The 15,759-nt window shown below is 58.1% G+C and overlaps 1 protein-coding gene across 4 annotated transcripts; it reads right to left on the reverse strand.

Moving 5' to 3' along the window:
• Positions 1-3,635: 3,635 nt before the first annotated feature.
• GPIHBP1 (glycosylphosphatidylinositol anchored high density lipoprotein binding protein 1) lies at positions 3,636-6,209 on the reverse strand. 4 transcript variants are annotated; one of them, XR_003514374.1, is made up of 5 exons: positions 5,906-5,995; positions 5,480-5,590; positions 4,822-4,969; positions 4,094-4,204; positions 3,636-3,990 (listed from the first exon to the last, which is right to left on the reverse strand). XR_003514374.1 is itself a non-coding variant. In XM_027560675.1 (5 exons), exons 2-5 carry the CDS (start codon positions 5,529-5,531, stop codon positions 3,755-3,757), a joined length of 516 nt encoding a protein of 171 aa, XP_027416476.1. In that variant the 5' UTR covers positions 5,532-5,590; positions 6,002-6,209; the 3' UTR covers positions 3,636-3,754. The 4 variants fall into 4 exon arrangements, 2 of the variants coding, with proteins under 2 accessions (XP_027416476.1, XP_027416475.1); XM_027560675.1 differs by lacking the exon at positions 5,906-5,995 and adding an exon at positions 6,002-6,209 and having other exon boundaries at positions 4,822-4,938; XM_027560674.1 differs by having other exon boundaries at positions 4,822-4,938; positions 5,906-5,972.
• Between the last annotated feature and the right edge of the window lie 9,550 nt (positions 6,210-15,759).

Below are 15,759 nucleotides of genomic sequence, written 5' to 3' on the forward strand. Positions count from 1 at the left end.
TTTGCTCTGCTCTGGTCAGCATTCTTGATACTGAAATGCCATTCCGTATCCCCATGTCCCCGCCCCCCTGCTCTCAGGCCAGATGCCTTCCAGGCTCTGACTCCCCTCTGTTCCGGAGAGTTCCTGGTGGGACTGGGTGCCACAGAGTCGGCAGCCTCGCTCAACTCCCACCTCTGACCAGTGCCTGAGTCCATCAGCTTCTGCAAACCCTGGCGGTCCCTGGAGGGCGCCGCTCGGTCTGTCCAAGGCCGATGGCCGGGAATCTCTGTCCTCAGGAATGTCCTGCTTTGGAGTCACTGCTTCATCCTCACCCAGTTTTCGTGGTCGAGAACAAGAACAGGAAATGTGACCATGGCCACCTGTTTCCTGTGCTGAGGAAGTCCGGAGAAAAACACCAAATGAATGGAACCGGTGTGGGGTGGGGTGACCAGGGGGGGATCTGCCTGCTGGGACAGGACCCCCAAGCCCCTTGTCCAGCTGGTAACTCGGGTGAGCCCAGCAAAGAAGGGAATACAGCATTCTCCCTGAGCTTGCTGCCAACTCCAGGGCTGGGTGGGGACACAGGACCTGAGGGGATCCCAGGGGGTGGTTTCCAGTGGGGTTGGTGCAGCAGCTGGAGAGGGGGTGGAGAAGGCCCAGGGGATGGGGTTTGCAGACCGGCAGAGGCCTGTTTGCATTTATGAAGAAGATGTGTGGGAAGGACCTGGTGCTTCGAGCTTGGCTGCTGTTGCTACGGGGCTTGTGGGGAACAGAGGCAAACTTAGGACCAGATGGGCAGAGTACTGAGGGAGCCAGCAGGAGCGGGCGACCCTGCCTGGCCACCAGCCATGCACGTGAAGGCCACACATGGGGCCTGATGCTCAGAAGTCAAGTCTTGGCTTTTTGAACCAAGCTCCAGCCATCCCAGCTCCTGTCTGCCTGCAGGTCCCCCTGGGCCAAGCCAGGCCCCTGCCCCTCCTCGCCATCTCCACCACCCTGGCAAGCACTTCCTTTAAATTCAATTCAGGATATTAACCACGCTCTGTGCCCCCAACAGAGCCCTGTCTTAGCCCCTTATGATGGGCTGAACTGTGCCCCGAGATTCATGAGGTGAAGTCCTAACATCAGGACCTCAGGATGGGCCTGTGTTTGGAGATGGGGGTTGTTAAAGGTGATTTAGGTACTCAACATTCAGAAAACTAAGATCATGGCATCCAATCCCATCTCTTCATGGCAAATAGATGGGGAAACAATGGAAACAGTGACAGAGTTTATTTTGGGGGGCTCCAAAATCACTGCAGATGGTGACTACAGCCATGAAATTAAAAGACACTTGCTCCTTGGAAGAAAAGTTATGACCAACCTAGACAGCATATTAAAAAAGCAGAAACATTACTTTGCCAACAAAGGTCTGTCTAGTCAAAGCTATGGTTTTTCCAGTAGTCATGTATGGATGGGAGAGTTGGACTATAAAGACAGCTGAGTGCCGAAGAATTGATTCTTTTGAACTGTGGTATTGGAGAAGACTCTTGAGTCCCTTGGACTGCAAGGAGATCCAACCAGTCCATCCTAAAGGAAATCAGTCCTGAATATTCATTGGAAGGACTGATGCTGAAGCTGAAACACCAATACTTTGGCCACCTGATGTGAAGAACTGACTCATTTGAAAAGACCCTGATGCTGGGAAAGATTGAAAGCAGGAGAAGGGGCTGACAGAGGATGGGATGGCTGGATGGCATCACCGACTCAATGGACATGAGTTTGAGTGAACTCCGGGAGTTGGTGATGGACAGGGAGGCCTGGTGTGCTGTGGTCCCATGGGGTCACAAAGAGTCAGACACGACTGAGTGACTGAACTGAACTAAGGTACGTGAGGTCATGAGAGTAGCCCTAACCCACGCTGACTGGTGTCCTTATTAGCAGAGCAGGTCAGGACACAGACACACACAGAGGAATTGGTTCACACTGTCTTGGAGGCCGAGAAGCCCCCAGTCCACTATCTGGAAGGAGGAGAGTGGGGGCGTGGTGGTGTCGTTCCCTCTGAGCCCTAAAGGCCCGAGAAGCAGGGGTTCCAACATTGGCAGGCAGCAGAGGATGGGCATCCCAGCTCCAGAAGAGGGAGCTGGTCCTTCCTGCCTTTTGTTCCGTCTGGGCCTTGGATGGCCTGGGTGATGCCCACTCACCTGGGGCAGTGATCTTTCTCAGGCCCACCATTCACATGTCAAGTGTTCTGGAAACACCCTCACAGAAACATCAGGAATAACGTTTTGCCAGCTGCACGGGCATCCCTTAGTCCAGGCGCGCTGACACACAAAATGGACTGTCCTGGCCTCCAAGGCGGACACAGCCCTGCCACTCCTGACCTCTGGACCATAAGATAACTCATGTGTGTGGTTTGTGGTCATTTGCTTTGGCAGCCATGGGGAGCAGGGCCTCTGATCCGGATGGATGTGTTCCCCGCCAGCCTCCTGGGAAGGCGCAGAGGTGCTTCTGGGCCGGATGGGAAGGAGGGGCTGACCACACAGCCTCCCGGGGCCTCTGGCTTCTCCTTCCAGGGACTGGCCTTGAGCGCCGAGCCCTGTGACAAGGCCCTGGCTGTGACTGTCCACTGGCACCTCAGACTGGACTCGGCCTGGGGATCCAGCTGGGTCTTGGCCGCCATCCAGCTGCTTGCAACCTCTGGCTCAGGTGCCCTGGCTCCGTTGTCCACCGGCCTATGGCCCCCCGGGAAGGCGGCCACTGTTGACCAGAAGCCCCGGGCTGGGTCCCGGACCTGCCACCACCAACTGCGTGACCCTGGGCAGATGTGTCGTCTCCGTCGGGTGGACTGTCGTGTGCCAGGATGGTGGCGTTTCCTTACTAAGAGGTTTCCCTTGGTGAGGAAAGGGGAAACATACGGTGGGAGGCTGCTCTGCCTGCAGGGACGCGGGGCAGGCGAGATGGAGGGCTGGGCTTCCCAGCCCAGGGGGAGTTCAGCTGGTGGGCACCAGGGCCCTCTGTGCCTTGTTCCATACCACTCTGACGGGGAAACTGAAGCCCAGCCCTCTCTTTCCCACTCCGGGACTTGGCTCCGTCCTGGAACCAGTCACGGAGGCCGAGCGCCCAGTAGCCAGCGACACCCGTCCAGCTGGAGCAAAGGCTGGGGAAGCCGTGGGGCTCCTGCCCTGCCCCCTCGCTTCTCCCTGACTGCCCCCTCCTCTGCCCCGTCCCCGCCCCAAGCTGAATGCTTGGCTGCAAAGTCCCATCTGAGCCATACACCACCTGCCTCCCTCTCTTTTCTCTTTGTCTTCCAGCCCCTCATTAATTCCATTCACCCCAAGCCGCCCTGGGTGGGGGCCTTTCCTCCTGTAGGCCAAGGAAATCTTCCTCCCCAAGTCTCCTCCCTACAAGGGCCTCCCCTCTCATGGATGGATGTAGGTTTTTTTTTTGGCAAGAAGTTGGGGAGCAAATTGGGGTGGGCTCCCCGCTGGCATGCAGTGAGTGTTTTCTCTGCTGGGGGCGGGGAGTTGTGTGGACCCACCCTGTGAGCCTCTGAGGCCTGGACTTAAGGCCCACGTGCTGGCCATCCTCCATGCACAGGCAGGGAGAGGAGGCCAGGATGCTGGAAGGGGAAACCGAGGAAGGGCTGCTGTGGCTGAGGAACCAGTGCCACGGGGTCATCACAGGTGCTTCCAGTTTATTCTCCATGGTCTGGGGGAGGGGACAGGAGACAGCGGACAGAGTGCTGGCCAGCCAGGGTGCAGGCCATGCTGGGCGCGAGGAGGGAGCGCCCCACTCAGAGCCCCATCTCCTGAAGGCTGGCCAGGAGGCTGAGCAGGACGGTGGCGGCCACAGTCGCAGGGCTCCCCTGGGGGCCACCTGCCCCCCTCCCCTGGGGGTCTTGCCAGGGTGGGGTGTTGCACAGGCTGGACTGGCAGCAGGATATGGTCGTCAGAGATCCGTCCACCGTCCTGCTGATGGCTTGACATGTGTCTGCACACCATCCCGAGTAGGTGGTCTGGGGACCTGACTCTGTGGGGGGAGAGAGCGGGTCAGGTGGGATGGGACACGGCAGGGATGGGGCCCCTCACAGGCGTGGGTGACGCCGTCCCACCACCCCCGGGTGGCCCCTCACCAGTGTTCCAGGAGGAGACGATGGCTTTGCATGTCCCGGGGAGCACGCAGCTCTGCACCTGCTCGCAGCTCTCCCCCTTGTGCAGGGACTGGCACGTGTAGCACTGCGGCCCTGGGGGGCCGGGTGGGCTCAGCTGTGCAAGGGGCACAGCCCCCAGAGCGCCCCCAGCTCACCCACGCCTGCCGCTTCCCAGCCTCTTCCCCTTGGAGGTCTCTTCCCAATTCCGGTCCGCCTCTCCCACTCTCAGCTGACCCCCTCAAACCCTGCCCTGCTGGAGCCCTCTGTGCCCCCACATCAGGACTGGCCCCCTTATCTCCCGCCTCGCCCCCCGCTGCCCTGCCTCACCAGGACAGTTGTGTACTTCTGAACTGGACTCCACACCCAGGGCCTTTGAGTCGCCGGTCTCTCCACCCTGGGGCTCTGCTGTGCCCCTGTCTGCTTGGTGAACTCCTATTTAACCTCTCTGCCCCAGCACCACTGCCCCTCCCAGGACTGGCTCCTTCTCTAGCCCCCTCCTCCGGACGGCAGTTGGGGGTCACTGCCAGGGTGAGAAATGAGGGTGTGCTGAGTGCCAGGGGCCCCTCCTCCTCCTTCCCCCACCTTGAGGGCATGGACCTCGCAGCGGAGGCCTCTGCCTGTGGGTTCCTCACTGTCAGCCTCCAGGCACCCATGCGAGTGCTGAGAAATAGAGCCGAGCGCCCCCATGCTGGGGCGGGGTGGGCAGGTACCTGAGTCCCTGCTGCCCGCAGGCACGCCGGCCTCCTCTTCCTCCTCGTCCTCATCGTCGTAGCCTTCGCGCCCAGCGTCCGGGTCGTCATCCTCGTCCTCCTGCGCCCGCCCTCTCCCTGGCCGCGCAGGGACACCTGTAAACCTCCACTACCCAGGCACAGAGGACACAGGCTTGGGGCCCAGTGCCGCGCCCCCTCCCCTCGGTCCAGCACCCCCTTCCCAGTCCCTCTGACCTCCCTGGCCCTCCCAAGGTGGTGAGGTCGCTGCCTGGGTCTCCGAGCCCCAGCCCCACCTCCTGACAGGCGTGCGGCCTGGTGGCATCCTTGCCAACAACACTAGGGGTTGGGCGCTGGCCCTTCACAGCCCCCTACTCCGGCCCCCAGATGGCGGGCACCCCGAAGCCTGAGAGGCTGAGACCGGGTGGCGTTGTGTGGGGAGGGTCGCCCGCGCCCTGGCGTCTGGCTGGGGCCGGGGCTGGAGGTTTGGGGACCCGTGGGGACCCAGCACAGTCCACCCACCTCCCTCTGGCCTCAGGCTGCAGGTGCTACCCGTCCTCCTCCCCAAGCCACATCTTGCCCCTGGGCTGGGTGACCCTGAGGGTCTGCAGCCTGGACGGGGGGTCCCTCTTGCTGCAGGGCCACCCCTCGTCCCACGCACCTTGCAGCCGGCACCACAGCAGAGCCAGCAGGACAGCCGCCAGTGCCTTCATCCTACGGGGCTGCCACCTCTGCCGCGTCTGCTCACCAGGGCCTCACCGGGGCTCTGAATCTGTGGGAAGTGGAACAAAGGGCCTTGCCGGGGGCTTCCCAAGGCCCCGGGCCCCCCAGCTCCAGCCTCAAACAATGGGCCTCACGCTGGCCCCCAGGCCAGGCACCGGGCCAGGGACCGTCATTTCCCTCCCTGGCTCCAGTGGCGGGGGAGGGGAAGTCACTGTGGCGGCCGGTGGGCCGTCCTGTCCACCTGAGCGGTTCCGCCCTGGCCTTGCAGCCTCAGCCCTGCAGTGCAGGCTGGCCAGCGCCCACCCCTTGTCTCGACCCTGAGACCAGGTCCGGGCTGCAGCCATGGGAGCCTGGCCTCGTGTACCCTCCAGCTGCAGACCGCTGAGCGGCACCGTCAACCACGAGTCAGCTGCGTCATCTCCAGGGGCCTTGTTAAGAGCATTTCAGAGTAAAACCCAACTGTGGTCCTCCTGCTAGGCCTCCCTCTCCCAGCAGCACTGCGTGGGCTGCCGCTGCCCTCCGGGGCGCCTCAGGGCCTCCGCCCCGCTGCCTCCTCTCCCCGGAACTCAGTCCCTGCTGACGTCCTGAGGCCGTCCTGCCCCGGGGTGGCGTGCCCTGTGTCAGACAGAGAGCTTCAACCCAGGAGGTCAACGGGAGACCGGACCAGACGTCTGAGTCCTTGTGATAGCAAGCACATATTTGCAAACTACTGCTTCCTGCTTAAGTACAGGAAGATAAAGGATTGATAAACACTCTCAGAGGAAGAGCTGTCTGTTTCTGTGAGGAGAAACCAGCCCCTTCTGCACTGGCTTCAGGGTGTTGATACGGAGTTGTTGGCTGAGGAGGCAGGCCTTAGGGTTAGGGAGTGATGGGGGAGGAGGCGGTGCGATCGTGGGTGAGTGACAGGCTGATGGCTCTTGGCTTGCCTGTCGCGAGTTCTCTAACAAGTTCATTATGGCACACGCCCTTGCCCTAGATTTGCTAAGAACAGTCCACCCAGTGGAGCACGAAACCACCTGTAGACTTTATTAATGTTGGTATAATGAGCTGGGTTTACTAGAGGTTGTATGCCTGTCTAGTCTGGGCGCAGGCAGCCATGGCAGCCGTGGTCATTCTCTTGTGTCTCTGTGCTGTCTCTCTATCAGGGTAAACTGCCCACTGCCAGATCATAGTTTTGCCCATTCTGGGTGAGGTCGGGGGGTGGTCCTCAGATGGTTGGGGCTTAGCTTGATCCACTCCCTCTTGTCTTTTCGCCTGTCACCTCCCTGCGGCTAATGTCTAACTACCCCACAGTCCCATCTGCACGTGTCACACTCTCAGAGAGGTCTTGCGCCACCAATACCTCCTTCTTTCTCCATCCCTCGTGTTAGCCCCCTGCCCTCCGGAGCCGGCCTCCGGGACCGCTGGGAGCCTGCCTTTTCCTGCCAGTGCTGCACTGTGGGAGGGGGCTGCCCACTTCCTCCTCTGTGGGCTGCAGGTTGGGCACTGAGGAGACCCTTCCTGGAGGCCAACGAAAGGTGGGGCAGGGCAGGAGGCTAGACTGAGGCCTAGAGTCAGGGCTGCGAGCCCGCCCCCGTTGTTCACCGGGGCTTCTCCCTGAACTTGCCCAGCCTGAATCTCCCTGTGGGTGGGACATCCTCAGGAGCACTTGGAGCAGAGATTGAGAGCTGGCTCTTGGGCGAAACCACCTGAGCCTGAGCCCAGGCCTCTTTCCTCTGACTCTGTGGGCTTCCGCGCTCTCAAAGCGGTCATGGCCATCAAGAGCCAGTGCCTGCTGGCATGTAGGACAGTGCCCGGCAGAGTGCCCCCAGGGCCGGCTGGGATGGCATTCCTCTGCAGTCTCAGCCACCAAGCATCATCCTCCCACCCGCTCCTCTGAACCAGTGCACGTCCTCTCCCCGTGGTCACTGGGCTGCTTGAACAGCCTTGGCTTCTGCGGGGAGCTGCCTGGCCTCTGGTCTCTGATTGTCAGCTGTCCCCAGCCCGCCCCATCTGGAGACCAAAATCTCTCTCCAGCTAGGGTCATCCTCTGTGCTCATGGCCCAGGACCTGCCCTCTGCATTCCTCAGGCCTGTGTCCGTGGTCGCCCCGCGTGCTGGCCCTGCACACTGCCTTCCTCCTGCAGGTGCTCTGACCTGGGCTCCCAAGAGCTGCTCCCAGGCAGGGCCCCATGGGGGTTCCCAGCAGTGTTAGGGAGCAGGGGGTCTCCACCTGCTGCCTGACCCCCCAGACAGGCCCAGCTCCTCCTTGGCCCAGATGCAAATAATAAATAGCATCATTTAATTCACCAGTTACAATTAAATACCATTTTGTTGGTCCTCAACAACTCTAGGGGTGTGTAGTGTTACCATCACTACTTTGCTGACTAGGAATTACTGCCAGGGTTGAACTCTGCCCTCTCCTCACCACCCCCCATCCTAGGGTGCCCCTCCCCCCTCCTCCCCCCAAGCCCTGCCCTGCTCCCTCTTTCCATCCCAGGAGAGGCAACGGGGGCTCACCCTGCCTACGCAGACGCAGTCACGGCCAGGCCTGGCCAGGGCTGGGGCCCCACTGGAGTGGTCGAGGCCCCTAGTCCTCAGGTCAGAGTGAGTATATGCTGGCTCCGTCCCCACCCAGCTGTCTTCAAGCATTCTGGCCACAAAATCGACCCCTCCTGGCACTCTCTGACCCCAGGCTTCAGGGACAAGGGCCTCCCTGAAGACCCCTGGGGTGGAGTCATGCCTCCCTCAAACTCCCAGGGCCAAGGCTGAGGGCTGGAGGCCCCGTGGGTGCCTGAGGCCCACTTTAGAGCCTCTGCCCTTGGATGTCAGTGCTTTCTGCCTCAGCCTTGCCCACGCGCACAGGCGCTCTTCCCAGGCAGCCTGGGGCCCAGCTTCCAGTCCAAAGACCCATTCCTGACGTGGGCCTGGCCTTGCCTGCTCTGCCCTGCTCAGTCGGGCAGGCTCCCGAGAATGGCCCTGTGGGCACTGCTGGTCTGGGTCCCCTCCCAGCCAGTCCTGGCCTCCCTCTGGCTGAGTGAATCAGACCTTGGTGCCAGTTGTGGACAGGGCACACTGGCCATCCACACCACTCCTGCCCTGGTAGAGGGGGTGGGCATGGGCCCTGCTCTCTCTGGGGAGCTGTGTGGACCTGTCCTGGGCTATGAGCCCCTTCCCCAGGCCTCTGGGGTCACCAGTGTGAATCGGACCCAGACCAGGGAAAAGATGTTCAGTGTTTCTAACTGAGGGGCTGAGGTCTGGGGTCCTGGGGGCAGGAAAGGCATCTGCCCTGCTGGCAGCACACAGCCATGGGGGAGGGGGGCCTTTAGGGCAAATGTGGCTGCAGATGCGCTGGCCCTCATGCCCCACTCCCTGCTCTGGGCTCCTTCCTGCGCTCTCTGGGAGCAGAGAGACTGCCTTCCTTCTAGATCAGAGTCCAGACCCTCTTCCTGGGTAGGCAGGGGCCACGAGATGTCTCTTATGGATTCTCTCTCTGCTTCCGATGGCCCCACAGTGACTGGCCAATGAGGCAGCTCCCAGGGTTTCTGATGGGGGCCAAGCCTCTCTCTCTCCTGAAATCCATTATCAAGAAACAGGCGAGCAGGGGTGGGCCGGTCAGAGGGAGCAGGCTCCGGGCGGTCTTAGGGGACCCACTTGCTATACCTCAGGACCCTGTGAGGAGACGCACTGGGGTGGAGGAACCCCCTGTTGACTGCAGGTGCCCACCCTCCATTTGTTCATCCTGCCCCCTCCCGCCTCCACACGTCCACACCCCAGGTCAAATTTCTCTAACCCTTGGACATTCAGCCCATCCACACTGAGCCCGGAGAGTCTCACCTCCCATTGCCCCGCCCCAGCCCCACCAGGGATCCCTAGTGTGCAGCACCTGCTTCAGGGCTGCCTGTGGTGGAGCCCCCTGCTCCTGCACCTTCAGATTCCCTGCCCCACGTTTCTATGAGAAGCCAGGCCTCTCAGGGCCACGAGGTTGCCACATCCAGACTGGCGCCCTGCCCACCCTCTGCCCAGTGTCACCCACCCTCTGGATGCCCCTTCCTCTGCTGTGGCCTCCCCGGCACTCCAGCTTCCCCGCCCCAGGCATTCTTCTGCTCTCCTGTGCTTCCAGCTCCCCTCTCTTCTGTCTCTTGTTTCTTCCTTTATTTTCCCTCATGTTTTTTTGTAAGTTAATTTATTTATTTTAACTGGAGGCTAATTACTTTACAATATCGTAGTGGTTTCTGCCATACGTTGATGTCAATCAGCCATGGGTGTATATGTGTTCCCCATCCTGAGCCCTCCTCCCACCTCCCTCCCCATCCCATCTCTCAGGGTCATCCCCGTTCACTGGCCCTGAGCACCCTGTCTCATGCATCGAACCTGGACTGGTGATCTATTTCACAGATAGTAATATACATGTTTCAACGCTATTCTCTCAGATCATCCCACCTTCGCCTTCTCCCACAGAGTCCAAAAGACTGTTCTTTACATCTGTGTCTCTTTTGCTGTCTCACATATAGGGTCATCGTTACCATCTTTCTAAATCCCATATATATGCGTTAGTATACTGTATTGGTGTTTTTCTTTCTGACTTACTTCACTCTGTATAATAGGCTCCAGTTTCATCCACCTCATTAGAACTGATTCAAAAGAGTTCTTTTTAATAGCTGAGTAATATTCCATTGTGTATATGTACCACAGCTTTCTTATCCATTCGTCTGCCAATGGACATCTAGGTTGCTTCCATGTCCTGGCTATTGTAAACAGTGCTGCAATGAACACTGGGGTACACATGTCTCTTTCAATTCTTGTTTCCTTGGTGTCTATGCCCAGCAGTGGGATTGCTGGGTCATAAGGCAGTTCTATTTCCAGTTTTTTAAGGAAGTTCCACACTGTTCTCCATAGTGGCTGTACTAGTTTGCATTCCCACCAACAGTGTAAGAGGGTTCCCTTTTCTCCTCACCCTCTCCAGCATTTGTAGACTTTTTGATAGCAGCCATTCTGACTGGCATGAGATGGTACCTCATTGTGGTTTTGATTTGCATTTCTCTGATAATGAGTGATGTTGAGCATCTTTTCATAGGTTTATTAGCCATCTGTATGTCTTCTTTGGAGAAATGTCTGTTTAGTTCTATGGCCCATTTTTTGATTGAGTCGTTTATTTTTCTGGGATTGAGCTGCATGAGCTGCTTATATATTTTTTGAGATTAATTCTTTGTCGGTTGCTTCGTTTGCTATTATTTTCTCCCATTCTGAAGGCTGTCTTTTCACCTTGCTTATAGTTTCCTTCGTTGTGCAAAAGCTTTTAAGTTTAATTAGGTCCCATTTGTTTATTTTTGCTTTTATTTCCATTACTCTGGGAGGTGGGTCATCCCTCATATTTTTAATTGGTAAAATACACATAATGTAAAATTTGCCGTGTTGGGACATCCACTGGTAGCCACTTCCACTGACTCCATGCTCCCCGTGCAGGGGTCCTGGGTTTGGTGCTTGTTCAGGAAACTAGATGTCACATGCTGCAACTGAGAGTTTGCATGCTGCAACTAAGACCCTGTGTGCCAAAACGGAAAAAAAAAAAAAAAAAAAGATCCTGCATCCCATAACCGGCAATCCTGCACGCCGCAATGAAGATCAGAGATCCAGCCTGCCACAGCTAAGACCTGATGCCGTCAAATGAGTGGATAAATAAATAAAAATAAACACTGAAACAAATTGCCATGTAACCATTTTTAAATGCACAACTCAGTGCCATGAAGGACATTCACGTTGTATAGCTGTCACCACCCTCCCTCTGCAAAAGCGAAACTCTGCTTCCATTAAACACTCACTCCCCTTCCCTCTCCCCTGCCTAATGTCCTCACGTTTCACCCACGTGGTAGCATGTGTCAGAATTTCCCTGCCTTGTAGGGCTGAATAATATTCTGGTGTATGTATAGACTGCATCATGATTAGCCTTTATTTTCCGAGGGCACCTGGGGTGCCAACGTGTTTTAGGCACTGTGAATAATGCTGCAGTGGCCACGGGTGTGCTGACATCTTTCTCAGTCCATGCTCCCAATTCCTTGGGGTCTGTGCCCAGAAGCGTGATTGCTGGATTGTACGGTGATACCACGTTTAATTTTTGGACTGGTTCCTCTCCTCCTGCAGGTAAACACACTCAGGCGTCTCTCATTAAGAAAATAAAAAGCCCCTGAAAACACCCCTTTGCCTTAATTTTCCACCCAAATTTTCTCTCATCTCCTTCCTTGTGCAGCTCTCAGAGGGCGCCGTGGGGACAGCTCCACGTGCTAGAAGCTGAGACCTCTAACACCTCTGCTGATCCCTGGTTCTCTGCACGCCGGCACTCCCAGGGCGCACCCGGACCTGGGCGGAGGCTGAGCTGGTCCCGCCCACCTCCAATTCCGCCCACTGCCCCGCCCCGCCAGGCCACGCCCACCCCGCCTGAGGCTGCAAGCCTTGCTGCTGGCGCCCCCTTGGGATAATGCACCCATGAGGGGCACCTTCTGCAGGACATTTAATTCCATCGCAGCAGGGAGCCGTCTTCCTCGCAGACTTGTTAACTCTGAAAGTAATTATGCAGGGATTCTCTGTAGCTGCAGAAAGGAATGAAGAAGCTCTTTGTGTCCTGAACTGGGGAGAGGTTACGTGGGCGAGGCAGGGGCTGTGTGCTAGAGGGGGGATTGGGTGGGGGCGCTGGGAGGGGGCTTGACACTGTGCAAAACCTCACGTCTGCACAGGACCGCGCCGCCCCGCCTGCCGCGCAATCTTGGGCCTAAGGCTCCAGGAAGAAAGGGAAGACGCTGATGAGCTTGGGATGAGGGGTCAAACTTGGTGGCAGGGGCGTGCCTCCGCGAGAAACCTGGAAGTGGCCCAGGCCGAGCAGGAGCCCCTCCCGGGGCCATGGGGGAGGGTCTTCGAGGGTTGCTTCCGGCACACAGCAGGCACACAGCAGGAGCAGTCGGCCCGTGTCCCGTCGGGGGCCGTCCCACCTGCACGCCCGGCAGCTGTGTGGCAGAACTTTAGGTACAAGGTTTTTGCCAGCAGTTTGATGGGGAAGGAGGTGGTGGGAGAGGGGCGAGGTTAGATCTCTGGGGAAGTGGGGAGGAGGGCCTGGGGGAGCCCATGGTGTCAGGGTGGAGTGTGGCAGGTGGTCCTAGGCCAAGCCCCAGCTCTGCTTCTTCTCCAAGCCTGCCCAGAGTCTACGTGAGTGTGATCACCCCAGGTAAGGAATGACCACCTTGGATGGCGTCTCCCTGTTGTCCTCATGGGACCCAGAGTCTAGGACGTGAGAGGGAGGGGCCAGCTCTCTCACTTCTCTGGGGAGGGGTGTGCCTCTCCCCACGTGTGGATGAGGAAGTCGAGACTCTGGGGTGGCAGGACTGCTCAGGTCCTGAGCTTGGGGGAGGGGGTGGCGTTGAGGCAGGCTGTGCAGCCGTGGTTCAGGGCCCTGCGCACTGCCTGAGGGGCTTGGGTGCGGGGTGGGGGCCTGTGGTGTCCCTGGGGCCTCAGAACACAGGAGGCCCTTCCAGCTTCTCCAGGTGGGTGGCCGGCTGGGGCTGGGTGAGGGGCACCTTTCTCTCTCCAGCGCCTCTTGCACTCTGTACTCTTTCCTGCTGCTGCTTCAACAAATCTCTAACTTGTGGCTTAAAACAACCAACAGGCTCCAGGGGAGGACCCTTCCTGCCCCTTCCAGTCTCTGGGGGCTCCGAGCATCCCTGGATGTGGCTGTGTCCCTGAGGTCTCAGCCTCCATTACGTGGCCCCTCTCTGTGTCTCTACCTTATAAGGACACCAGACACTGGATCTGGCCCCTGCCTGTCAAATCTAGGATGGCCTCATCTCGAGAGCCTTAACTTGATCTCATCCTTAAAGTCCCATTTGCCAATCAGGGTCAACTTCACAGATTCTGGGAATCATTTGGGGGGCCACCATTCAGCCCAGCACTTACCTTGTTGGCCGTTCCCCACTATTCTGGGGATCCTGAGGATCAAGGACTTTCTCCTTGAGCTCAGCAGCCTTTCTTAAAGTCTTCACTGTGTGAATAAATGTCCCTGTCCACCCTCGGCAGGCCCTCTCCATGAGGCAGGGTGGTGGGGCCACAGTCAGACCCACAACCTTGGACAGCTGGGAGAGATTCGGATGGTGTCAGCCCAAAATACAAGGCAGGAAGCCCTGCAGCACAGCTCAGGCATGACTCCAGCCTTGCCCCTCTCCTGCCAGGGCCTGACCCAGAGGCCAGTGCTCTGCTTCTGTTGGCTTCCAGACTCTAGAGGCAAGGCAGCCAGCTGCGAACTCCCCCATCCCCCACCTCTGACGCTGTCCATGGTTCTGACTACCCGAGGCGGCTGTGCTGTGGGGGCAGCTGGCCACCAATCATCCCGACCCTCAGTAGAGCATGAGACTTGGGCAACTGCCACATGGTCACCCCACAGGCTGTGGGTACTTGTCAGAGTGTCTCCAGCCAGGGCCAGGTCCCAGCACCAGCATCTAGGCATCTGGGCCAGGTCAGGTGCAGAGGAGGAAGGTTAAGGACAACTCCATGCAGGGGCTGTCCAGACTGCAAGGGCCAGGGCCACACATGGACACTCTGCCCTTTCTTCTGCCCATCATGACTGATTTTTATTCTTGTTTGCAAAAATCCTGATAGGGTGACCCCATCCCATGTGTATTGGGAGGAAGGCAGAGTAGCTTGGAAACCGGCTTAGGAATATCTGTCTCCCTGGCAACCAAGCCCAGCATGGGGAGAGCAGGGTCTTTGCTCTCGGAGGAACAAACAGGCCTGGATCTGCATTCCCTGGGTGGGTGGAGGTGGGGGCCCAGACTCCTTGGGCATTACTCTTTGGGTATCTGGCATCTGCCCCCATCATACTCAATCCAGAACCTACTCACCTGCTATCTTTTGTTGCATAACAAACTACCCCCAAACGTAGGCGCTTAAAACAACACCATTCATGCTCTTGAAGTGTCCAAGGGGCAGGAACTCAAGTGCTGGACCTCGGGCTCACATTCTCTCATGAAGCTGCTGTTGGCTGGGGCTGTGGTCTCATCTCAGTGCTCCAGTGGTTGTGGGGGTTCCACTTCCGTGGTCCTTTGCGTGATTGTTGGCAGGCTTCGGTGCCTCTGCACAGGGCTGCCAGCAGGATGAGTAATCTGAGAGAGGACGGGAGGCAGAGCCCACATCAGAAGCTACGGTCTCAATAATCTGATTTCAGAAGTGACATCCCGCTGGTCTCACCCCCTCTTAGCTAGAAGTGAGTCCAGCCATGCTCAGTGGGGAGGGAATGACTCCCTGGACGTACAGTGGTTAAGACTCTCACTCTGACTGCCAAGGGCCTGGGTTTGATTCCTGGTTGGGAAGCTAAGATCCCACAAGCTAAATAGGATGGCAAGGAAAAAAGAAAAAGGAAGGAGATACACCAGGGCAAGCATCCCCCAGGGTCCCTGGGGGCTCTTAGAGCCTTCCCCCCACACTACCAGTCCCAGGTGCTGGGGGTGGGTGGCCTTGCCTTAGGTCTGGCAGGGATCTACCAAGTCTCTGACAGAACTTTGGCAGAGATTCCCAAGCCAGGAGCAGGTTGGCTGTGATCAGCAGGGACTGCCACCAAGTGCCATCCCACAGTCACCGCATACCCGGACAGAGTCAGTATCCAACTGACCCAAAGGTGTAGAGGCCGGTCTTGTGGGAGGGCACCCAGGATATCTGCCCTGCACCCAACCCCTTGGGGAAGGCCTTGTGTTAAATCTGAAATGCATGGGTTAATTCTCACAAGGATGTCCTGGACTCAAGCCTTTGCCCAGCTGCATAGGTTTTGGGACAAAATCTAACCCTTTTCCATATTGTGGCCTGAGCCATCCCCCCAGCCCTCCCCCAAACACTCCTGCTCTCTCTATCTTGGAGCTTGCAAACCCTCCTCCTGCGGGATCACGGGCTCCGCCAGAGAGGCTTTGTCCACACCCCAGGCCTCTCTCTTTACTTCTCATCCAGTGTACTCAGTAGCCCCTGTCAGTCTGCCCAGGTGTCCCCTGCTTGCCTGCCCTCTCGCTAGCACTTGCCCTGGGCTGGGTGCCCAATGATATCTCTCCCTGTGGGTTTGGTGCAGCCCTCACACGCTTTCATGGTTACATTTTATAGACAAGGACCTGAGGCTCAGGGGGCAGGCGATGTGCCTGCAGTCACACATCTGAGTGTGGTCCCAGGCTGTCTGCATAAACATTTGTCTGACAGATGAGGGCGGGACTGAAGGAAC

The sequence above is a fragment of the Bos indicus x Bos taurus genome, chromosome 14, assembly GCF_003369695.1.
Source record: "Bos indicus x Bos taurus breed Angus x Brahman F1 hybrid chromosome 14, Bos_hybrid_MaternalHap_v2.0, whole genome shotgun sequence".
Lineage (NCBI taxonomy): Eukaryota > Metazoa > Chordata > Mammalia > Artiodactyla > Bovidae > Bos > Bos indicus x Bos taurus.